The following is a 24,615-nucleotide window of genomic DNA, read 5'->3' as shown; positions in this document are numbered from 1 at the left end:
ACTAATTTCGTATGCATCCAAAGGAAACTGTATTGCATGCACCATGAACAAAGAAATTCCCCTGGGTTTTCTGAAATATCTCTTGTGGTTGCTTCATCGAGTGATATTTGTGTTTTTTCTGCTTATATTACATAGCTACAAAGAGTGGAAATTATTAACGCAACAGATTTTCAGCTTTTTCCTTACACCAGTATTGACACACACTGCATCTGTTGCTAGGCTGGTTATCTTATGAACATCCGTGTCTTCCGTTTGTTTGAATAGCCTTCCTGTCTTGTGATGTTATAATAAAATATAGGCCCCTGTATCTCTAACCTCTAACCAGTTACTCTCAGTTTCCTGTCAGTACTGATCATTTTGAGGATTCAACTCATGATAAAGTCGTGATCTCCCGTGACCCATGAAAAATCACGAAAAAATTTAATTTGTGAAATTTATTAAGAAAATCATATTAGCGATATTGGGTGTATATTTGTGTCACAACAAAGTTTCAGTATATAAACTGCCTTAATGGTTACCATGGAATTAAACAAAATCTGACCTTAAAAACCACTAAATGTTCTGTATTTAATGTATTTAATGTTTCAATATGAGAGTCCACCTTCAGGCCTCAGAAGCCCTCCTTGACTTTTCGGCTGAACTGTGACTGTTAAGTGTGTCTTGTTTGTGGATCAGTATACATGACTCGTGCCTCTGACCAACTGTGCCACCCGTATGTAGCTCCACACCGAGGTAGAGAAGCCCCTCCTCACTTTCCGGGAAAACTTTAAGAAGGACATGAAGAAGTTTGACCACCACATTAGTGACCTTAGAAAGCAGCTGGTCAGCCGATATGCTGCTGTAGAGAAGGTAGGCCTCTGTGTGCCATAGCCTTTACACGCCCTTATGCATGTCTCCACCCGCTGACATCCCACACATCAGTGATCACTCTTCATTCCTCAGGGCAGCTGTGTTTGTTTATTCTCACTAATTTCAACATGTTTCATTTAAAAATTCTCCCTTTTTACACACACACACACACACACACACACACACACACACACACACCCAAATATTAACCAACTATATAAATTTGTTTGGAGAAACATATCAGCTAAATGAATATAATATATATATATATATATATATATATGTATAGAAGGAATGAAGATAAACAATTTGTAAGAACTTTGTGTAATTAAGAACATTTGAAAGAAATTATTTCCATTTTAGCTATATTTCTTAAGTGTTTTCTTTATGTACAATAAAAATCAAATCCATTCTGAGTACTTAATTATGCACTCATAATCAGTAGCTACATTCTGCAGGTTTGTGTATAAAACAGTGGAATTCTAAGAATTTTATCTCAAGCATTATCATCCTACTGGTTTTGTCAGGCCTGTATTTCATTGTAATCCATACATCATACTCTGCCCTCCACATGAACTTAAAGTTTTTATGTTGATGAAATGTTGGCAGAATCACAGGCTGACTCTTTTGTGTATTTAAATTCCATTGCTGTTTGTAAAGCAGTGGACCTTACCAAGATTGTGAAATGTTAAATTTTTAATCTCAAACTCCACAGAGATGTCAAGTTAACATACATATACACAATAGCAGCAGACACATTTGTAATTGGTATGTACAGTATTACTATACAAATGAGTAAAACAAAATGTGACAGAAATTTAATTTCCATTTTTTTTTTTTTTTTACCTTTTGAGATTTCACAAAAAAATCCAGCATAATTAAGAAATGGGAAAACATTACTGACAGCTGAAAATCAGCAGTGGATGCACACTTAGTCTATACAGGACAAATATGAAGGAGACATTTCTATACGTCATGACACATTGATGTATAGATGGTTGTTTTTGGGAGGGTTGCAAATTTTTGTGGGATGGGATAGTCTCAAGGTTGTCAGACAGTGACTCATGTCTCACCTCTCTGTGCTCCTCAGGCTCGCAAAGCACTGGCAGACAGGCAGAAGGACCTTGAGATAAAAACGCAGCAGCTGGAAATCAAGCTCAGTAATAAGACAGAGGAGGACATCAAGAAGGCTCGGCGGAAATCTACACAAGCAGGTCAGAGGTCGTGGCGGTTGGCACCATCTCTATGAGACTTTGAGCCTCTTGGAATGTATATTGCAGCAATGAACACACTGGAGCTGACATAACTAGCAACCTGGCTGATGGCAAATCACCTTAACAAGAATCAGTTAAATTATCCTTATGAATAAAAAACATGATTGAATAAATAGTATGGAAGACAGGAGTGGTGGTGAAGCCAAGCTACAAAAGACTTGGATCAAATACAAAATTTTGTAATTTATGTACTCGTTCTCAGTACATACTTTTTCTTCTTTTATTTTGAAACAACGTGTTTGGTGTGTGTTTCCTGGTTGGACTGATGTTCTCACTTCCTGGCTTTTTCTTTCTTCTTTTTTTTTTTTTTTTTTTAGCTGTAATGCAGAGAATAGCATTATTGGAGGAGAGCATGTCCACAGCAGTGTAAAAGCAGTAGGGTTGGCCCACAGGGGTTGTGTCAGCATTCCGGCCAGACTGAGTCACAGTGGGCCTTGGAAACATGCGATCTGCTCTATTTTTGCGTTGGCCTAGAACAGCCAGTGGGTGTAGGCTATCTGCTGCGGTCCCCAGTGAATGGTCTTTTGGCAGCAACATTGAACAGTTTTAAGAGGAGGACCTGTCCTCTTGATATCAGCCACGCTATAGCCAGAATGGTTGGAAACACCAACACATCCTCAAGAGACCAAAACTAAGTGAAAAATGCAGGCAGATTATTGCAGGCGGCCTGAGGAGGCCATTGGTTTGGAACACAACCAGTGAGGGTAAGAAGATGAGGTTTCACAGATTTCTCAGAGGTTTCACACACATGGGGCTATATTTATTAACCAACTATTCTGATAAGTTTCCCACTCGACTATGTCAGTCTGACTTCTCTGTAGTGTCCCCAAAATCGGGAAGAAAAGTGGCTGTGGTTGAGATAATGACTACATAGATGTGCAGTGAGAAGTAATTGGTTTGGGAAGCATTTTACTGTGGAGATTCAAGGCCTGGAGTAACACTGCGTCAAACACTGCAACATGGCCATGACAGCACAGTACTTGTACCGCACTATTCTGATTATACAGAATAACAGAAAGGTTTAGCAGGCAAATACTCCTTAAAAGGGAACAAATGTTTAAAAAACACATATGTGTACGATATATCTAAGATATATGGCCTTTTCCTGAAATTAAGAATATGACCAAACCTTAAGGTGGTCATACTACAATAAAGTTAGGAGATCACAGTGATGAAGAGGATAATCTGCAGGACATGATACATGTGTTAGCATTATTTAGTCACACAAAAGACATGTTTTTAGTTGGTGGCACCACCTGTTAGAAATATACTCTTTAAGGTTAACGGCCAAGCGCTCTTTAGGTTAGGATAACACAAGATAGTACCTTATTACGCTCAGCAAGGAAATTCCCACACAGCATCTCAACATAACACATCTGACATGTAACAACACAATGCAAGGATACTGACAAAAATAATAAGTAAAGTAAATAACAAATAGCAAGAAAAAATTATTAAATCACCATTTTGCTGTGTATATAAATGTGGGTGTGGAGACATAAAATCTTAAAAGAAAACTTATACTGCTTTAACCATATGTAATTTCTCTCATTTAAAACACTGAATTTGATTGGACATACTGAAACACACACACACACACACATTTTCAGAACCGCTTGTCCCATACGGGGTTGCGGGAAACCGGAGCCTACCCGGCAACAGCTTACTGAAAAAAGGTAATAAAAACCTTATTTATTGAATGGCAGTTTGGCAATTTTAGGGTTAGGATTCTGTGTGTGTGTGTTTAAGAGCTTTGCTGCAGGTGGTTATCTGAGGTGTGTAACCTTACACTATTTTTGTTTCTCCCTTTTATAGGCGATGACCTGATGCGCTGTGTGGATCTTTACAATCAGTCCCAGTCTAAGTGGTTTGAGGAGATGGTGACCACAAGTCTGGTAATAAAAATCACACATCTATTAAAGAGAACATATGGTGACGTATTCTTTTCCATCACTATGTTTCCTTCATGTGTTTTAATTAGGAATTGGAAAGGCTGGAGGTTGAACGTGTGGAGATGATTCGACAACATCTGTGTCAGTACACAACTCTGCGGCATGAAACAGACATGTTCAACCAAAGTGTAAGGGATCTTTTCTTTCATTAATAATAAGGACACTTTTGTGGACGGTTACTGTTTTTTTCTGTGAAAGGTGAGTCAGTAAATACATTAAAATGATACATACGCCTCGTGTCCTGCACCACTGCTGACAAACCCTTCGCGCTTTGCCTAGTAGTTACATTCTGCAATATTCGTAGACACTAACTAGCTTCATGTTTCCAGATTAATTACATTATTTAAAATCAAGATTATGTTCACATGAAAATAGAAATGTCTGTATATATATACAGTATACACATGTTCAAAAAGTGTTTTAAATGAAAGGAATTTCATACAATGAAATCATGCATGTTCTCTTTTTAGATTTCATTATGTTTCCAAACTCACATTTACATAAAGAGATTGAAAGGGACCTATGTAATCCCTACAGACTGTGGAGCCGGTGGACCAGCTGCTTCAGAACGTGGACCCAGCCAAAGACCGGGAGTTGTGGGTGAAGGAGCACAAGACCGGGGACGTGCGGCCCGTGGACCTGGAGCTCTAGGAAGTGGGGAGGGAGAAGCACAAACCCAGGGGCACTAGCTTAACACCAAGCGCTCTGCTTGCCCCTTACCTCACAGGAACACACCGAACTTAGAGCACAAGACTGTTATCGTCCAGAATCCCAGGCCCTGGCAACTTTCTTATGTTCACCGGCGCTGGGACAACATAACAGTAATGATGACGAACTTGCATCTCTTTAACAACATCTGGAAAAGAAAATTACACATCAAATATGAAATGCATGCAGATGCTGGAATGGGCATCAGCAAGACTGTATTTATGGTTTATATCTTATTAGTGAACTAATTAGCAAGATTAGACCATTGAACAAAGGTATTTTCTGGTCAGAAGATTTTATTTATGACATTATAAATCATCCTCTGTTTATATATTTGCGGAAAAGACAACACAGCATATTTAACAGTTATTTCAATAGCTATTGAGATCTTTTGTCATCATGAAAAGCACTCAGCAAGTGTGTCTGGGTCACTTTTGTCACTAACTTATTTATCATTAAGACACTGGAGCACACAGTTAAAAAGGGCTTAACAGAAGATCCATAATCACCATGTCTGTTAGGCTGAGGTAAAGTTTTCATCGTTTATTAATGCAGAGAGTGACTGAAGGGAACATTTTAATAGTTTTGTACACGCTGTAAATTGTGCACATTAGGCAAGCGCTTCTTTGAGAAAGGCCAAAGCCATCAGTAATAAGGATGAGAAAGAACCAGCATGGTTTGGCAGCAGTCCAGGGAGCTGTTGAGCCCCAAGTGCCTTGATTCAACTGTAAAAAAAGGGTCCTAAAGGTGCCATCATTGCCCATCGCCAGCACTGTTCACTGTTTTCTGTCAAGGCTATAATACAAGTCTGGCAGCAGTTTACTGGAGTGGATTGTCTGCTTCCCAAAATGCAGCATCATGGGAGTTAGCAGTGTCTTTGAAACAGTGCTCCAGCTCGCAGGGCGCAACTGAGTCATCTGAGAAGCCCGTTTGCCCGTCAAGCATGCCTCTCCCAAACGCCAGACCTCAGTCTCATCGCATCTCTGCCACTCTCTGGTGATGTACCCATGGCAGCAGTTTCTGCTCCTGTCAGGCTGCTGCAAACTGGATGACTGCTTTCTGGAGGACTAGTGCAACATTCCTGTAGATATTACTAGACCACTGTTGACTCTACACTCAGCGTCTCAGCACAAATGTATTATATGCACGCTTGGCTGTATGTATAAATTCAAACTATATATCCGTTCACCAAGCCGTTCATCCACCAATGTCCACAGTGAGGGTCCAACACACTTGCTAATTACTCTGAAATATAACTTTGATATCCTTTTATGCGAAACCTGAAATAAACAACTTTTTTCCTTGAATCTTATCACTTGAACACGTTCACTTTCAGACATAGGTGCAGGAGTGGAAAAAAAACCTTTGTTTGCAGTATATATCAAAGATTTATTTTATTATCATTTCATTCAGTGCCTTGGTCTAGACAAGCAAATGAAACTGATAAACAACAGCAACAAAAACTGGAAATTTCTGGGAAGCTTTCCTCTCCACTTTGTCCCTGGCCTCCCTGTAGTAGGAAACGGGCCTGTGTTCGGGTCCTGCTGCTCGTCCTGTGGCTGGCAGACGGAGCTCCTCGCTGGGGCTGCATGCTGATTTTGATGGAGACCGTGGCGTCCAAATGGCAGTGTGTTTACAAGGAAAGCCCAGCAGTGCCCACAAGAAGGCAAGCGCTAATGTTCAAGTATAAATATAAAATTATGTTCAGACCTTGTATTTTAGATGCATTTGTTTTATACACAAAAATATTTTGCATATCGAAAAAGATACCTATTCAACACAAAAACACAAACATCAAAGCACATCTGCATTAATGAGATAAAATTATATACAATATATGTAATCCTTGTGATTCGATGGGGGAAAAAATGCTACCTGCTTTCAAAATTTTATCAGTTACTGTGCACATTGCCTTTGGGATGTCTGGAACGTATGCAAGCTATCATATGTTTAAGGGGGCATTTTGAGACTTTAAGACTATTGATGAAATTGCAGTGTAAAGGCTCATGAAAAGCATTTGAATGATGATATTTCAAGTTATGCTAGATGTTCAGTAAATATTAATGTCTGCAATGTATTTCTTAGACATGGACAACATTAATGTGACATGATGATGCGTTGAAACTTTATTGTTGCAGCTTTTCGTAAACTGTTCATTTTCAAATGAGAAATGAGGACGGAGAGGCAAGGACAGTGTGCATCCCATTCTTGTTTCATCATTGCCTAATTAGTTCTGCACCTACTTTCTGTGAATTGGTGTGTGTGCTTACAGCGGGTTTGGGTGCAACGATGCTGTGGAGCATGACGCTTGATAAAGTACAGCCTTGGTATTCTCAATTTTTCGTCTCAAGGCAGCTGTGTTAAGCGAACGTGGACTGGGGGGAATATTTCCAGTGTTAATCCAGTGTTTATAACACATTGTGTCATCCTGCTTTATTGATATTTATCATTAAATACCAAAGGCATCTGTTATACATGACAGGTCATTTCCTTCCCTAATCTCCTCAGGATGGCTAAATGCATGAAGTACTTCTGCAGTTTTCACTGTTTCGCTTTTTCAGGAACATCTGCAGTTGTTATAGAGATTTCCTACCTTGGTTTTTATTTGTCATCAGTTGTGCGAGTCGTACTTTCAGAAGAAATTGGCTATGATGAGAAATTGTGACTGTGGACGTATATGAGTTAGTGTTGCAAAACTGAAAGATAGACTACCCATCCTGTTATTTTTAATTTTTTAAAGTGCAGGTGTTCAGAAACAGAACTCAGTAATTGAAGTAACACCATTCCCATACTGCCATGGATGAACCACAGCTGCTGTATAGGAACTGAAAGAGGAAAAATTGGTTGCCGTCTGTTTTTGGATCACTTAGAATGCAACAGAAGTGCGACAAACAGGCCAAGATGACATCTGCTCCTAGAGTACAATGAGTAGTTCTGTAAAATCGGAAGCAGCGTGAAAACAGACATTTGTCCCATTGAGCGTTGGCCAGAGAAATCTGCTGAGACTCAGATATGAGTACAGTGTCCAAGGTGGGGACACCATGATGACCCTTGTCTCCACATACACCTCACTGTTCATTCATTAGAAGTGCGTCTCTTATTGCTTTCCACGAGACGCTATCTTTTCTGATGTTGCTAGTATTGATCCATACAGAAGCATAATGTTGAAAAGCCCGTGTGTGTTCCCAGGGCCATGCCTTTCTTTTCTTCTCAGCGCTTGATGATGCTTAATAGGTCCTTGAAGAAAAAAGAGCAAATGTATGAAGGTTTAAAATATTTGTTTATGTAAGACAGAATTCAGGTCTTCACATTGGAAGTATTTTTTGCTCACTTTATTAGAAAAATGTCTTTTGACACTTGCAGTTCAGTGATGTTGCTAATGCAACTACAAGATTTCCTGGGGTTTCTCTACCAACCTTTCACAGTAGACTGTCAGAATACCATCTGTTTTATGAACAATGTACAGATCCTGTGTTTGACTGTCTTCATCCCCTGTCCTTTCCGTTAGCAGTATGGTCATTTCTAATGGTCATCATGCTAATTCCTTTGCTGTTTCCCCAGTTATGACCAGTTATGTTCCCTTGTTTCAGCACTTCATTATGCATGTCTCAGGGGTCCTTGCATGACATGTTTGGAGGGGGGGAACAGGGGGTCAACAAAACACTGAAATACTGTACTTTTATTCGTGATTTTCATGGATTAGTCACGGTGAATGATGAAACATGGGCATTGGACATCTGAGTGTGTTTCCTTGAAGACAATGGTATGGTTACCAAGATGCAAATTCTAATACAACTGGACTGTACTATAAGTTAAGTTCACATGCAGATAAAAAATTGATGTTTATATCAATGAAATGAAGTTGAAACATAAACACCTGCTGCCAATTCACAGCCAATCTATAAATACATTCACAGAGAGGTACAGATAATATATTAAACCTTTTTTTTTTTTTTTTACACAATGCTTATTTTTATACTAAAGTAATTACCAGTAACACTGTTTTGTTCCTATTATCTGTCTGAAGTGTCGTAACTGGATAACATTTTCAAGTGAAATGTAAGCTCTATCAATCATTAAATCCGCAGCTTGATTTGTTGTTTCCTCAAGTTACTCGAGTATGATGTACATGTTGTTATTGTTTCATATTGATACCTGTATGTTGTGCAAAGTGTAATATGGCAAACCATTTCTGTTGAAAGTATATAACTAAAAGATTTTTTTTAAAGATTGTAAATGGAGCTCTATCTGCTCTTTGTTGAATGTTTTGCATTAATATAAGAAATATTGATTAAACTGGATGTTTAAAGTAGTGTTGTTTTGCTGTGTGTTATGACCTCAATAATATATGCAACGGCATTTATACAAATTGGTACAGCTTTTTGCTTCTCCTTGTTGTTCTCCCCATCAGCACTAAATCTGTCAGGGAGATTTGCCAATTTTTACAAAAGTCTACATCCTTTCCAGATGTAAGCATGTGTTAAACAAGTGTTGAATAACCTGGTTTTAAAAAACGATTGGTTCCATTTATCCTAGCATTGTATGCAACGTAAAAATCACTTTAGCTGATATAAGCTATATGCATCATAAACCCAGATCTAAGTAATAACTGATATTTTCTACTAAGTTATGTTGTCTGACACATTATTTTGTTTATGTATGTGCACAAACAAGGCTTTACTATAATGATTATACTGCCACTTAGTGGTACCCTACTGCATTTGAAAATTCCATAGGGGAAAATCAGTTCATATCACACAGTGATGAAAAATAGTATAAAAGTATTTTTATTACTGAAACATGTTTTCACAATCCATGAAAAATGCATTGGCACACTTGAATTCTGGTTTTTGGCAATATACTTTAACAGGAATATAGTCAGATCAATTGCCTGTCACATCAACATTGTGAGTTGGGCATCAGTTCTCGCTAATTATTTAGATAATATTTCAAAAGTAGACTAAAACGTGATAAGGACCCAATCGTTGTGAGTTCATCACTCAACACTGGAATTCTATGGTGTGGTTTATAATAAAGGACATGGACAAAAACAAGGTATAATATTTGAATTCCAATTATAAAAATAAAGGTTCATTTTAAAAGTGGAAGAATAAAATGTTTCTTTCAGCTCTAAAATGTCTGTTTCTGTGGCGAAAGCAGAGGAAACCACCATAAAGGCAAGATTAACTTTAGTCATAAAAGATATTGTTATTACCAGATAAAGATAACATTCTCTACATAAAGCTCTGGTCTTGAAAATTTTGTTTTTGGCCTGTTGTTCCCCACAGTTTAATGTATCCATGAGTTCCTCAGTCATCAATCATCAGTTTCTTCAATGAGTCCAGGTAAGCTGGGATGAGAGAACTGACAGTGTCGTCATCATTGATGATTTTCTCGCCCCTGCCCTCAGATCCAGCAGAACTTGGTGAGCGGACCAGGCCAGCATAGGGTGTGCTATAACCCTGCGGGGGGAAGAAATGTCCTCATGAAACCAGAGGAACACATACAGATAAAAGAGCTGCAGGTCAAGGCATTAACATTATCTATTATATACACTTACCAACGATCTTTTCTAGAGATCTCGATAATGTAAGATGCTGCGCTTTGTCATTCACAGTACTGTACACCACTAATAACTGCCATCACTCCCTAACGTTACACTGGCTGCAGATCATAAGAGAATGACATATCCATTGTAGTGAGTGCATAGTGTATATAGATCATCGCAAAAGCAGTATGATCAAAGGACAAACGCACGGAGGAGTATCCCTTGCTGAAGCTCCCTCGCCGTTTGGTCCTGATCTTGGTCAGCGCTGACTCAGCGATGTCTGCTCGCTCCTCAGCATCATCCAGCTCATGCACCGTCTTCCTGTATTTGGCCAAGTTCATGTTTGCCTGCTCCTCCTGATGTCAGGCAACACGAGACCAAGTACATAATATCACACAACTAACAAGCCAAAAATGTTCACCGTTCACCGCTGTGTCAATATTTTTACTGCTGTTTGAAATGAAAGGAGGGCTAAAGAGTGGCTGTAATTCTGTGCTGAACGTACTGCTTCCTCCACTTGTCTCTTGTAGGCCTTCATCTTGTTCTGCAGCCTCTCCACCAGATCCTGCATCCGCTGCTGGTTCTTCTGGTCTTCCTCCGACTGGAAGAGCAGCTCCTTCAGGCGACGTTCGTTCTTGCGCAGCGTCTTCAACGTCTCGCCATGCCGCTTCTGCTCCGCGTCCAGCTCCAGCTCCAGCTCCTTCACCTGGTCGGCAGGTGGACGGCCACCGTCGCAGCAAGAGAACAGAAGAACAGAGCACAGCCAAATGAGTAGGAGTCAGCGCAAGGGTTTAAAAGGGACATTGTTCAATTACTTTGTTTTTGTTCTGTTACACTACAGTTGGTCCCCTACTTATGTTACTTCGTTTAGCAGACGCTTTTCTCCACTGAACACCATGTAGTGCTATCAGCCCACGTCTTATTCACACAAGCGACTTACACTGCTGTATACACGACTTATAACACGTTACTCATTCATACATCGGTGAAACACACTCTCTCATCACTCACACATTATGGATCACTTAGAGTCACCAATCCACCTGAACAGCATGTCTTTGGACATGGGAGGAGCCCCGCACAGACACGAGGAGAACATGCAAGCTCCACAAAGACTGAGTGTGGAATTGAACACACGTCCTCTCGCGCCACCCAGGTGCCGTGAGACGGCAGCACCACCTGCAGTGCAACCTTGCCGTCCACAAACTTAATAGGGACTGAGAGCTAGTTGTTACTCCAGCAGTCCGTTAGTCGAAGCAGGACAGGGGCTCCTCATCAGTTCCACAATTCTGTGCTTTTCTAATTCTATATGCAGCTACTGGTGTAATGTGAACCTGCAAAAATGGCGATATTGGGCTTAAGTGACTGTACTTTGAGAAACACCTGTTCCTGTCTGCGTTCCTCTGTCTCTTAGTGAAATGGACTGTTGTTCAATCTGAGTTGTTACGTCGCTTTGGAGAAAAGCATCTGCTAAATGGATAAATTTAAATGTCAGCAATATGACACCTCTGCGGGGCTGGAGGCAACAGTGCTGTCTTTCAGATGTGAACAGAGCAGTGACTGCGGCCTCGCTCTCTTCTGGCTGGGCTTTCATGACACGTTGTACATAAGAAAGTAAAATACTAAAATAAACAAATGTGGTAAGAGGTAGAACAGAGTGTTGACAAATGTAAGGCACCGCTTACTTTTTTTGATTTTCCGTCCGTTGGCACATCAGGTAAAACTTTGGCATGTAATTTGAATTTGAATTGTATGATAGGACAAAAATTTGAATTGTATGATAGGACAAAGTGGGGGGTGCGGTGGCGTGGTGGGTTGGACCACAGTCCTGCTCTCCAGTGGGTCTGGGGTTCGAATCCCGCTTGGGGTGCCTTGCGGCGGACTGGCGTCCCGTCCTGGGTGTGTCCCCTCCCCCTCCAGCCTTACGCCCTGTGTTGCCGGGTTAGGCTCCGGTTACCCGTGACCCCGTATGGGACATGCGGTTCAGAAAATGTGTGTGTGTGATAGGACAAAAAAAAATTATGTAAAATATTTCTCAAAAAAGCTCACAACAGCTCAGAGGTTGTTACTCAAAAGGTCCGAAGTCAGTGCCATACTCTATTACTGTATAATAGGATGAATCATTTACTGGAATAAATAAATTAATTTTTTTTATATTTAATGTTACTGTACTGTTTTACATTGGTAACATATTACTACAGTATTATTATAGAAGCATTAGGAATCACTGAATAAAAAAATCCTATAAATCCTATAAAAAGTATATTATACTGGATTAACTGCGTAATATGTAGTTCACTGTTCTAAGAGGGTGAATTTTTTTTCATGGTCACTGGTCACTGGCAACGCTATTTAAACTTGTAGTTTGTGACCTCGTAAGCAATTTTACAAACTCACCGCTGTAAGTGCCCGTAGAAAAAGTCGTCAGCTAAAAAAAGAATAGTAATAAATACTAAAAGCTGCATGTGGCTAAGGCACAACCAGCATGTGATCAACACACTGTGCCCGACTAATGCAGAGTGAGGTAAGTGTCTACCTTCCCCTCCAGCTTCTGGATGATCTTCTTCCCGCCCTTCAGCGCCAGCTGCTCAGCCTCGTCCACTCGCACCGTCATGTCCTTGACCTGCGCCTCCAGGCCCTTCTTCACTCTCTCCAGGTGCAGCGTGTGCTCCTGCTCGTGGCGCAACTCCTCTGCCAGCCGGCCAGCCTGCGAGCGTCAGACATGTCTTTACGCTCACATGCTCGGCAAATATTTACACATAATCTCTGCCTTGACTGCCAGCTGCCTTTTTTCCAATAGCACAGTACCCCTGGAATCTCAGCTGACAGTCGTTTGGTCACAGTTGAAACTGCTGTGCTGCCTACTGCGTGTAACAATGTTACTCAGTGGATATTAAGCTCCGTTTCATTATGGAATGCTCGAAATGACCCAAAGGGTTCGTTATGTGCTGCTCGCCAAAAAAGGAGCGGTCATCATACCTCGCTCATGGCTTTCTTGGCTTTGTCGTTGGAGGCCCGCACCTCGGCCTGCAGCTCCTCATGGTCCTGTGTGAGTTGCTGCAGGTCAGTCTCCAGCTTCCTTTTCCCACTGGTGGCCGCCTGGAACTGCAGGAAGAGAAGAGGGGGCAGCTTGCAGTCAGCCCTGCAACCTCACATCATCCTAAGTAGAAACAACTAGTGCCAGCAGGACATTGACCACCCAGGAATCAGCTATCCACTGAGAACAGCACGGGAACACAGTTACAGCTCTTATAGCAGAAAACAACTGCATGTCCAACTAAATGTCTGCTTCTTGTAAAAAAGCAATCATATACAAACCATCCATCTGTTGATCCATTACAAGTAATAACAACCACTTCTCTACTGCAGTGCCACAGTCCTCCAGATCCTAACCCAAAAGCATAAGGTGAGAGGCAGGTAGACTCTGAACATGACACCAGTCCATCACAGGGCAATCAAACACACACGCATCCGCATCCACACACACACACACACACACACACACACACACACACACACACTAATGGCAATTAGGGTTTCCAAGTCTCCAGTTCACCTGAAACACATGTCTTTGGACTGTGTGAGGAAACCAGAGCACCTAGAGGAAACCCATGCAATCACAGCTTCATATACACTGAGTTATATTCAAACGCACATCTGAACCTTGAGCCCAGGAGCTGTGAGCCACCAACGCACCCATATATTAAGTGAGAAACAATATTATTATGAGGTATCCCTACAAGCACATGTCCTTTGAGTCCTGTAGAACTCAGAGCTGATTAAAAACATGACGACTGTCTTTTATCCTGAGAAGCATGAGGTGATGGGTGCGACCGTGGGCTCCATACAATGGAGACCAGCTGGATCTGGTCGGTGAAGAAGAGGAGCAAACCTGGGTGTTGATATCATTGAATTTCTCAGCGGTCTCCTGAAGCTCAACTTCCAGGGCCTTGCGGGATCTCTCAGCTGCCTCCAGCCCAGCCCGCGTCTCCTCCACTTCGGCGGACAGCACGGCACAGCGGCGCTCCAACAAGGCCTGTTCCTCCCGCATCTCCTCCTGCCGCCGCGAGTCCTCCTCCACCTGGGCCTGGAGGTCCTGCCGGGCAGAACGGAGGAACAGAACACATGTGTGACGTAGTCTTACTGTGAAACACACACTCAGTTAGGAGGAGATTACAATTACACAGTTTCAAGAGTAATCAGCAAACAGCTCAACGGTCAAGGAACTCGAGCCTTAGGAGGGACTGACCCTCAGCACAGGAGGAGCTGTGCTATTCTACTTCTAATGAAGACTTCATACTTAAATTTGAGTGCGTACACTGCATTGTTTCAACAAAAGATCCTGATGTATTAATAAGTGAAACTGAGTCAAATAATAATAATAATACCTGCAATTGTTCAGGTCAGAGACAGCGATGCACTTTTTAGCGTTCCCCCCAGAGGGCGCTGATGCCTCACAGCAAACTCAGCAGGAGGCCACAGCTAACATCGTCTATGTAGCCCCACCGCTTGGGGCGGCTGGATACCAGTTTTCCAAGTAATTCAATTGTGTTTGTCTTCTGCCGTTTGTTTTTCACCTCGGGTGTCTCTTCCTTAATTGCAGACTCAAACAACAGTTTGTCGGCTGGGCTATTATGGGTTTTAGCTGGTAACGAGAATGTAATTAAAAAAGAGTGTATTCAGTCATATCCACACTGGATTTATTCGATCGATTTTACACTGATGTTTTTAATTATATGTAACAAAGGAGTAATAGAAGCTTGTTTGTTTTTATTGCCAGCTTTTCAAATTCTTTTGAGGAGCCAGAAAAAAAAGTCTTTAATTCTGGTACTAATAGCTTGAGTTCCTTTTATAATAACGAACTGACTTCATTTACTGTAAATACCTTACGGTTTAAAGGATTTCATAGGCCTCATTCATGAACCGAAAATCCTTTAGAAAGATTTGCAATGTCACCGGTCTCCTGTGTGCTTTATTATGTTAGCTGGAATAATAACTTTCTCGTTAACTAAAGCAGTTGACTGTTACTTCTACTTTTGATGGTTGTTTTCAACATTGCAGTGTTTTGCTTTTTCTGAAAGGACTTACAATGACAAGTATGCTACACTAAGCTACTTACAGTTATTTATACAGCTGGGAAATTTTTAATATACCAGTCTAGGGCGTGTTCCTTGCTCAATGTACCACAGCAAGATTTAAACCCAGGGCTTTCCGACTGCAAGGTGATGGCGCTAACTGCCAAACAGACTACCTGCTGCCCCTTGATCTGCCACATTTTTATCATATCTCACCTTTACCCCCACGTTCACAGTTTCTTCACTGTTCTCTCTTTTCCATTCCCTCCTACTTGTCTTCTCCTCTACCTTCTCACATTTATTTGTTAGGCTACGCATTGTTTTTACCCTGTCATTGCTGAGATTTTTTGTAATTTCTTATAATTTCTTTATGCCCTCGCGCCGAGCAGCTTTTTCCGAAGAGGTGTCCCCAATCCATTTTTCTTGCCTTTTTCTGTTTTTATGCCCTGGTTTTTCATTTTAGTTCAATTATTTCTGACTCTTCAGGGTTGTTTTTCCGCTGGAATCAGTATGATGCGCCCTGATCCAATGACCCACATCCTTTTTTCGTGGTCTTCCACGTAAAATTCTTTGTAGGTTTCTCCACATTTTACATGCAAGACATCAATATATGTCTTCCCTGCTTATGTGTTACGCTTCACTTTAGATTTTTATCTTATCTGCTCTTTTGCTTTGTCCTCCCCTGCATGCTATCAGGCGAAGATCACTTGATGATAGATCATGTCATGCTCTCACTGGTGTTCTGCTTTGCAAATTGACCAACAAATGACTGGAATGATTCTCTGCCTCTCTGCCTCCCTCTTGCCAACCAATAATGCTTCTCAATCAAATTATGTGGAACATTTATGGCATTTACTGCAAGATCCCTTAGACTGCAAAACTCTGCAAGCCAATCTGCAGTTTAATTTTTACTTTCCATTGTTCATAGGACAAGTTGATCTCCTGTCCCTTCTCAGATTTCCATTTGCTCCTTATTAACTGGAGATAATTAGTAAATTTGTGAATTATATATTGCAAGGGAAATGAGTGGTTAAATATACACTTAGGGAGGCCCCAGACTTCATAGAGTTTGAAGACTGAGACTGGGCCCCAAAGTATTTCCTCAAGTGGCCCAAAATGAGTCTCAGCACTCTCCAGAGCTTTGTGGCCATGGGGCTCACTTTGATCTGCTGCTGCATCTTCTTGATGGTCTTCATCAGCTCCCCATTGTTCTTCGTCAGTAAGTCCAGCTGGAGCTCCAACTCATTAACGTCGGTCTCCAGCTTCTTCTTCACCCGTGCACCCTCAGTGCGCCCTTTGACCTCTGCATCTAGGCTCGCCTGCAAAGACTCCAGGGCCCGTTGGTGGCTCTTTCTGAGAAGATCCAAAAAAGAAACAAGAAAGGTGTTCTATTTCTAGAAGGTCTGACTGAGCCTGCAAGTATCCAACTTCAAATGCGTCACGTGGAAAACATGTAAACTCTCTTTTGTGAAAAGAATAAAGCATTTGGTATGAAATGAGAGTAGACTGTTGTGTCTCAAAGAAATTCCCAAACCCAAACAAGATGTTAGAGTCACAGAACATCCAGCCATCCACCCCATAAGAGACAGGAACTTAGCAGGAGTAGCACTTATGTTAGCGAAAGCAGGGGGGTAGGACAGAAACGAAAGAAGCTAGAGTTAAACCAAAACATGCCTTTGAACCAAATAAGAAAATGGCATTTTATCTCATGCTTAAGCGATAACCATAATGATGAGCAGGTATTTTCTTTGTTGACAGGCAGGTTCCCACAGATAAATATAATGAGTGTGGAGGCAGAGGCTGGGCTGATACACATCTCTGGCTGGAAATGCAGTATTTATGAGGGGAAGAGACACCTGGTGGCTTCAAACTCCTCCTCCTTCTCCTGCAGCCTGCGTTCTAGGTCCCCCTTGGCCTGTGATAGTTCCAGCTGCAGACGGAGCACCTTGGTCTCCTCGGCCTGGAAGAGAGCAAAGAGCACACGTCTCGATTCAAAGCCTTGCCAAATATTCCCATTTTTCCCAGTATTCCTAGTCTTCATGGAAAGGCATGGAAAATGTAACACTAATCTCCTTCTAAACATTTAGTTTTCTTTACAGCTACCTTTTGTTTTCACTCTCTCTGTCAAGGCAATAAAAACAGAGCTTGAAGTGCAGACACAACATTAGCTCTTGGCAACGAGGACGGCATTTCAACAAGCAGCACTAGATCTCTCTTCCTCAAACGCTGCTTTTCACTGATCGGCCTCAGGGTCTCCTGTCGAGTTTAATGACAGGATCATGACAGACGGGGTGGGAGTCCTAGTCATATGGCAGCTGGAGTAATCTAAAGAGTAATTACCCCACACTGTTTCAGCTATCTGCTCAGAAACTGACCATTTATAACGCCCACCATTGAAAAAAAACCCAAAAAACATGTCCACATTTCCTTTTGTTATGTAAATATAACACCTAAAAATTAAAAATATGGAAGAAATGTGCTATACGATAACATTCTGAGGAATTTCAAGACCAAAGGCCATTATCCAAGTCCTGATATTTTATATACAATAAACTACATAAATTTTGATCTTTGAGGATTGCAGGCAGTGCTGCTTTCACTCAGCACTTAATTGTCTGGCTGACATTTTTATTTGGATCACCTCACCTGGAGTTCAACAATTTGATCTGTCATTAACTGTACTATAGGTTACCTCTGTGCCTCTTATACCCTCAGGCGAGGCAATTTACCCTCTTTGTTGTGGGATCACACTCAAGAGTATTCTGAGCTGTTGATGGAAGTCAATGCCTCCTCCTAACATCAACCGATAATTAATTCTGAAGATGTTTTGCTAATTTGGAGTGTCTTTCACCATGTAATATGTCCTCAGTCTGTTTTATGTCATCTCAGAAACAGGGATTGGATGGGCACAGATTGGTGCAGTGACAGCAGAATGGAGGACTATACCTCCAGCGCAGCCTCAGACTCCTCAAGTGATGCCTGAAGCTCCTCCTTCTCCATTTCCATCTTCTTTTTAGCCTTCTGCAGCTCGTGAACAGTCTTCCCAACCTCAGCAAGCTGGTCATTGAGATCAGCCATCTCCTCTAAGGCAACACCAGAAAGGTCACCATGAGAAAAGCATCTCAAAACCAAGCATGACTGTGAAATGGAACCACCTGTTTCAACTTGCTGTCATGACCAAACTCGTTTAATTGACTTACTCAATTGTTAGTGGTGTAAAAAGAGCTGAAAAATCTGCTGGACTCAGGGCTCCAAAACCAGGAGCTTTTCCGAACCCCTTAAACTAAAAATACAAGTTAATTGCCTGTGTGTTTACCCAGGTGACACGAGGTTCTCATAAAACTGTACAAACAGCTGACTGTAGATTCTCCTGTTAGGACCTCTTATGGAGTACGTTGCTCTTTTCGTTCCTGTTACCCTGGAAGGCCTTGTTCTCCCTCCGCAACACTTCCCCTTGCTCCAGTGTCTCCTCGTAGGTCGTCTTCAGCTTGAAGAGCTCAGTTGAGTGCTGCCGGCTTTCCTTCTGGCAGCTCTCAACCTCGGCCACCAGGTCCTCGCACTTCTGGCGCCAGTCAGTGAGTTGCTTCTCCATCACGCGTTGTTTCTTGTCCAGCAGCATTGCGGAGCTGTTTGCCTGAACACAGAGAGTAAAGCTAAATAAGTGCAGAAGCAGCAGAAGTGCAAAATTGTATTGATTATGTGCTAATAATATAGTTTTCTGTGTGGCCTTTTCCTCACCCTGATTTACTACATGCGTGAAGTTTGATGAGACTGTTAAGGTTTTAAATTCTAATATTTTAGTTTGAATTCACTATGCAAAAGTGAAATTGATCTACAGACAGATACCATTAGATAAAAATACTTATTATTTTAAAATATGTCTCTCATTAAAACATACTGCAAGTAAGTTTTTAAGAGAAAGCATTATTCTTACATAATCCATCTAGGCTTTGTTTGCTTAAAGGCAATTGTAAATTATGTTGAAAAACATGGAAATGCATATGGAAAATGCAATAGAGGATTGCAAGAATGATTCAATAAAATACTGCTGTGGTGGATTTAAAAAAATAAATACATCTCACTTCCAAAGATTTTTTTAATCCAAAGTGAGTTACTATATAAATAGTAGTGGACATTTTGCATCCATTCATTTTTATAGCAAAGGGAAAACAAATCATTTGGAAGCATTCCAGACAAATGAGGGATGTAAATCAATGACAGTTAAAGTGTTCAGAGCTTTGCTGAGGACCTTACATTAATCAGTTTTAACTTGAGACTGGTCTATGACGATTATAATATGACTTGATTACAAGAATTAAATTTAGTTCCAAAAAGACTAATTTACTGAGATGCTTTTCAAGAAATTAGGTAAGCATAGTCTCTGAGCTAAACAACAAATGTAACAATTTCTTACAATTGTATACAGGTACATACATATGTGCATTGTAGGAATGAAAGGACAAACAAAATTCCTCATACTAAATCATTTGGACTGTTATGTTATAACAAAAATTGACACCAGGGAGACAAAATAATTCAAGAAATTTAAAAAAAAATTTACACAATGGGTTACTTTTAAATGCGTAGTCCAAGCTCTAAGTTTGTGCTTACTGTACCTTCTCCAAGTCTATGCAGAGGTCCTCCACTTCACCTTGCAACCTTTGTTTGGTCTTCTCCAAACTGGAGCATTTGGCCTGGGTGGCCTCAACGGCTTCTTCAGCCTCCTGCAACCGTGACGCTAACTTCTTCCTGAAAGACACAACCAATCATGGAAAATAGTGAGGATAAAGTTACAAAATTATAGTACTATACGATTCATTCCTTTGGTTGTTGCATTTCTCAAAAGTGAACTGCGGTGTTGTGTAATAAACTACTTGCTACTACCTGTCTTTTTTCAGCAATAAAGTTTTAATGTATAAATTCATGGTAAATATCTTTCTCAAGGGTACTGCAACAAGAGCAAAACTTGAAGCAGGTCTTTCAAGTAGCCCTCTGGCCCGTAAGATCAAAGCTTTAAATGTCATCTGAATATCAGCATTGATTTGCACTACTGATTATAACTCCCCAGATTCTCAAGGCCTTTTAAGGACTCATACTTGGCCTCCTCGAGTTCGTCTGTGTGCTGTATGGCATCGGCCTCATAACGCGTCCTCCAGTGGGTGACTTCACTGTTGAGCTTGGACACCTGACGTTGGAGCTCCATCTTGCTCTCCTGCTCTTCCTCCAGCTGTTCTTTGAGGAGCTCACAATCTTGCCTCATTGTACCTAAGGTGCTTGCCATGGCTGCCTTTGCCTGGAAAAGCCCCAAACAGGTCATCAGTGTAATCATTAGTAAACTTAAACCATGACGAAAAAAGTCAAAATCATAAAGGGGAGTTCTGGTTAGAAAGCACTTTTATCTGCTATTAGCTGGAGTGGCATGTTTGGAAAATGTATAAAGCTGTAAGCCACCACCTTAAAGAAAAACATTAGACTTCAAGAAAAATATTAAATTTAGACATGTTCACATGAAATAATTATGAATCGAAAGCAGTAATAATGCATCGAATGAGCGTCCATGATACATTGAACTAAAATGTATGTACAGCCAGGAGCGTGTTGTAGCACATTAAGTACATACTTTGATCTCCTCCTCAAGCTGCTTCTTCAGTTCTTCATTTTGAGACGTGAACAGAGTTTTGGCCCGGTTCATCTGACTGACCCGGTTCTCAGCTTCCTCTAACTGTCGGCTCAGGTCATTGTTATCAGCTGCAAGGGGGAAAGCAGGTTAGCATTCAGCCTGCATGGAATATCACCAAAGAAATGAAGATTTTTTTGCAAGGTCATGGTCTCATGATTTATGCACATGTTGAGTACTCAAAACCTCTTGACAGCACTTAACAATAGTGCAGATCAACTCCACCATCAACTCAAAGTCATATGCAGTTCAGTGCAGCCAAAACGCTACCATTTCCGATACTGAATAAAGTACTGAGCTAAAGAGCTCCAGTGTAATGATTCATTTTTGCATCCATCAGCAGCACTGTGTTGATGTAGTCCTGTGGTGTCTGGCAGCCAACCCAGGCTCTGTTCCAACTGGTGCTATAAGATCTCCTGCTCTTTCACTCTTACTCTAAATCATCTTCTTACCACTTACCACAGCATCAACCTCACTAAGCAACTGTACCCTTCCAGCAAGGGGATATGGGGATATGTGAAAGGATAAGCTTTTTCTCAGTCCTTAGGTAAATCTGTAGTTTCTACATGACACATAGAGCTGTGTGTGACTATCCACTCTGCTCTTAGCCACAATCATCTGGCCCCTGAAACAAGACATTTGTTTCAGTTTAGAGAATACCAAATTATTGTTCTGCCAAAGGGTAAGGAGTATATAAATGTTCACAACATTTGAATCTGCTTTATGTTACACTCTACAAATCTGGATTTGTTTTTACCAATGTGCTGAGAAGAATGGGCACCACATGGAGGATTTAAAAGCGTTCCCTGTGTGGTTTTATCACCTGTAAGCCGATTCTTGGCAATGTTGCTCTCAGTCAACGCCTTCTGTAGGTCCTCGTTCTTGGAACTGGCTTCAGACAGAATGTCCTCAAGCTTCCGCAGCTGGTTGTCGCTGGAGGCCTGTGACGAGGGAACACAACACTCAGAGAGCCATGAATATGGACAGCCAAGGGGAATGTGGAGGTCTGCTTTGGCCTTTAACGTATCTGAGCCATAATCCTTGTCATGTGCGCGGCTTGCCAAGCCAACATGAATGAATGCATCACAAATGGGACTTTCAATGGAGAACAATCCCAGCTTTCATGTAGCTGTTTGTGAAAAACATATTAGTGTGGAAAATAATGAGAAGCATTGTCAGAATAACAGGGCCGACTATGAAAACTGCATTTGAGAGAGTGTCAGTTTGCACCTTGGCCTTCTGCAGGCTGTCCACTGTGGCAGCCAAGTGGTCCACCTCAAGCCGCAGATTTTGCTTCTCCTTCTCCAGCTTGGCACGTGTCCTCTGCAGACTCTCGCACTGTTCACCAAGCTCAGTCAGCGCTTCGCCATGCCGCTTGCGCAGTGCTGCCGCCAGTGCCTCCGACTGCACAGAGGACTCCTCGAGCTCCCGGCGCAAGCGCTGCAGCTCAGCCTCTCGCTTCTTGTTCACTTCCACCTATGGACAGTAAAGAGAGTAAAGAATGAAACTGTCCAACTGAACAGAACCAGAGCAAAATAATCTTTATGGTTACCCACTGTAGATAACAATATGCTAATTAATGACTTCACTTTTCACCTAGTCTCTAAGCATGATGGTTTCAATCTAAGGACTTAGACATGAATCTCCGTTTGAATCCCTAATACTGTAGTTAACGTGAACAAGGTACTAACCCTGAAATGATCCAGTAAAAGCGTCCGTGATATATAAATGTGTCAGACAACTTAGTAGTTTAGTATACAGACCTAACAGTGCAAGCTAGAGCCAAATGAATGAATAACAATTATTTTTTTGACCCAGGCTCCGAGTACCTGGGAAGCAGTGGCGCCGCCTGCCTCTTCCAGCCGGTCAGTCAAGTCATCCAGTTCACGGCTGAGCTCAGAGCGCTGCTTCTCCACCTGGCACACACACATTCATATGCTCCTGTAGTACTAAAGAGGCTGCTCAGTTTAGCTGCTCATGACATGTTTGCTGTTGCTCCGTGACCACTTCCATGTTTTAAAATGTGAAAACGCTCTCATGAAAATATACCCAAACAATGCAGATAGTTTTAAACAAAAAGGAATAGCTAGCAAAATCGGGATGCATGTCAGATGTGCTGTAATATCAGTTACAAAGTAAGCTTATTAGACATCAAAAAATCAGCAGCCTTCAACTTTTCCCAGACCAGCTGAGACCACTTCTAAAGCTGTCATCTGTTTCACAGACGGTCAGGTTTTAGGATATTTTAGAAATGCCACAAAAGTGCTGTGACACACCAAATACTGTACATGAAACGCAACAGATGACTTTTCACTGGAGCCATATTAATTCCAACAGATGAAAGGGATTCACAAAAGGTCAGGTCATGGGGACACTGTCAGTAAGTCAACTGAGAGCACACCTCAATATTTACATTTAAACCATGTTCACTTCACACTAATCCAGTCTGTTATGTGCATATCAATATTGTTGTAATAAAAACACACTTTACAGTACTATACTATAGATCACATTATGTACCATAACATACATCAAAATCATTGCTTCAAGAAAAAAAAACACACAGATATGAAGCTTAAACATGAATCACTGTTACTGATATTGTTTTGGCAGAAAGTGAAAGAGAAGTAAAAAATAAATAGTAAGAAAAATTACGCCTCAAGGCATGGCAACAAAACCGAAAATAATAAACAAATTAAAGCATTCTAATAGCAAGAAATCATGTCCCCAGTTGGCTTTATAGTTCTACCAATTGTACAATGGAATCCAATGTGTATATATAAGTTTTTCCTATTGCTTTCAATCCTGAGAAACTCTTTATGTTATACAAAGCAAAAGACTGATAAATTCAACACATGTATTGAAATAGCTAACTGGTTGGCCACTTTTTCCATGCAATTTTAGTTATTACAAGATTATTTTACATTAAATTAAAATAATATTTACATTAAATTTACATTTAGCTGTCGCTTTTCACCAAAGCAACTTACAATGTTATGCTACTTACAATTATTTTCCATTTTTACAGCTGGGTAATTTTTGTATGTTTAGCTGGTAATGCTCAAGAGAGTTTTGATTCCCCTGAACTGCATACATTTGAATGCACTGTTCCACCAATTTTTTTGAATCCACAGATTTTTTACCGATAGCATAGTTCAGTGTTTTGTCTTAATGAGTCATGATCTTTCTGTAATTTGTCTCTCATTAGACTGGAACAAGAAATGCAAATATAGAACATCTCCTTATGTGATGACACCAGTAACCTCCCTAACATGGTAAAAATAAATAACAAAATAGTGTATAGTTTTATTGATTTAAAAAAAAGTCATAGAAAGCTTATTTAAACAACAACATGCTGGTGTTCCGCTTCTCCTGAGACCAGGAGTATAATCACATATTTTAATGCAAGACCTTTGGAATGACATTGTCATTTCCAAAAGAACCTTCAAAGGACAATATAGAAAGATCAGAAAAAGGCGTAGATCCTGGCATAAATTAAAATTTCTGAGGTCTTTCTGTCATAAAAAGAGCA

General features: G+C 40.9%; 2 protein-coding genes across 5 annotated transcripts in view; one reads left to right on the top strand and one right to left on the bottom strand.

The window, feature by feature from the left end:
• gas7b (growth arrest-specific 7b) overlaps positions 1-7,219 on the top strand; it is a 69,726-nt gene extending 62,507 nt beyond the window's left edge. For all 3 annotated transcript variants that reach the window (XM_018762043.2, XM_018762042.2, XM_018762044.2), the window contains 5 exons: positions 721-849; positions 1,940-2,063; positions 3,939-4,018; positions 4,105-4,203; positions 4,613-7,219. In XM_018762043.2, coding sequence (XP_018617559.1) covers positions 721-849; positions 1,940-2,063; positions 3,939-4,018; positions 4,105-4,203; positions 4,613-4,726 — 546 coding nt within the window. In that variant the 3' untranslated portion in view covers positions 4,727-7,219. The remainder of the gene's footprint in view (positions 1-720; positions 850-1,939; positions 2,064-3,938; positions 4,019-4,104; positions 4,204-4,612) is intronic.
• Positions 7,220-9,513: 2,294 nt separating this feature from the next.
• LOC108940107 (myosin-16) overlaps positions 9,514-24,615 on the bottom strand; it is a 52,762-nt gene continuing 37,660 nt past the window's right edge. For both annotated transcript variants that reach the window (XM_018762005.2, XM_018762006.2), the window contains exons 8-23: positions 22,913-22,999; positions 22,314-22,559; positions 21,907-22,024; positions 21,027-21,154; positions 20,503-20,699; positions 20,023-20,155; positions 18,824-19,040; positions 18,353-18,489; positions 17,263-17,366; positions 16,567-16,759; positions 14,224-14,427; positions 13,311-13,436; positions 12,868-13,038; positions 10,837-11,037; positions 10,541-10,687; positions 9,514-10,245 (exon numbers count right to left, since the gene is read on the bottom strand). In XM_018762005.2, coding sequence (XP_018617521.2) covers positions 10,093-10,245; positions 10,541-10,687; positions 10,837-11,037; positions 12,868-13,038; positions 13,311-13,436; positions 14,224-14,427; positions 16,567-16,759; positions 17,263-17,366; positions 18,353-18,489; positions 18,824-19,040; positions 20,023-20,155; positions 20,503-20,699; positions 21,027-21,154; positions 21,907-22,024; positions 22,314-22,559; positions 22,913-22,999 — 2,562 coding nt within the window. In that variant the 3' untranslated portion in view covers positions 9,514-10,092. The remainder of the gene's footprint in view (positions 10,246-10,540; positions 10,688-10,836; positions 11,038-12,867; positions 13,039-13,310; positions 13,437-14,223; positions 14,428-16,566; positions 16,760-17,262; positions 17,367-18,352; positions 18,490-18,823; positions 19,041-20,022; positions 20,156-20,502; positions 20,700-21,026; positions 21,155-21,906; positions 22,025-22,313; positions 22,560-22,912; positions 23,000-24,615) is intronic.

The sequence above is a fragment of the Scleropages formosus genome, chromosome 20, assembly GCF_900964775.1.
Source record: "Scleropages formosus chromosome 20, fSclFor1.1, whole genome shotgun sequence".
Lineage (NCBI taxonomy): Eukaryota > Metazoa > Chordata > Actinopteri > Osteoglossiformes > Osteoglossidae > Scleropages > Scleropages formosus.
This window is presented reverse-complemented; position numbering and strand designations above follow the sequence as displayed.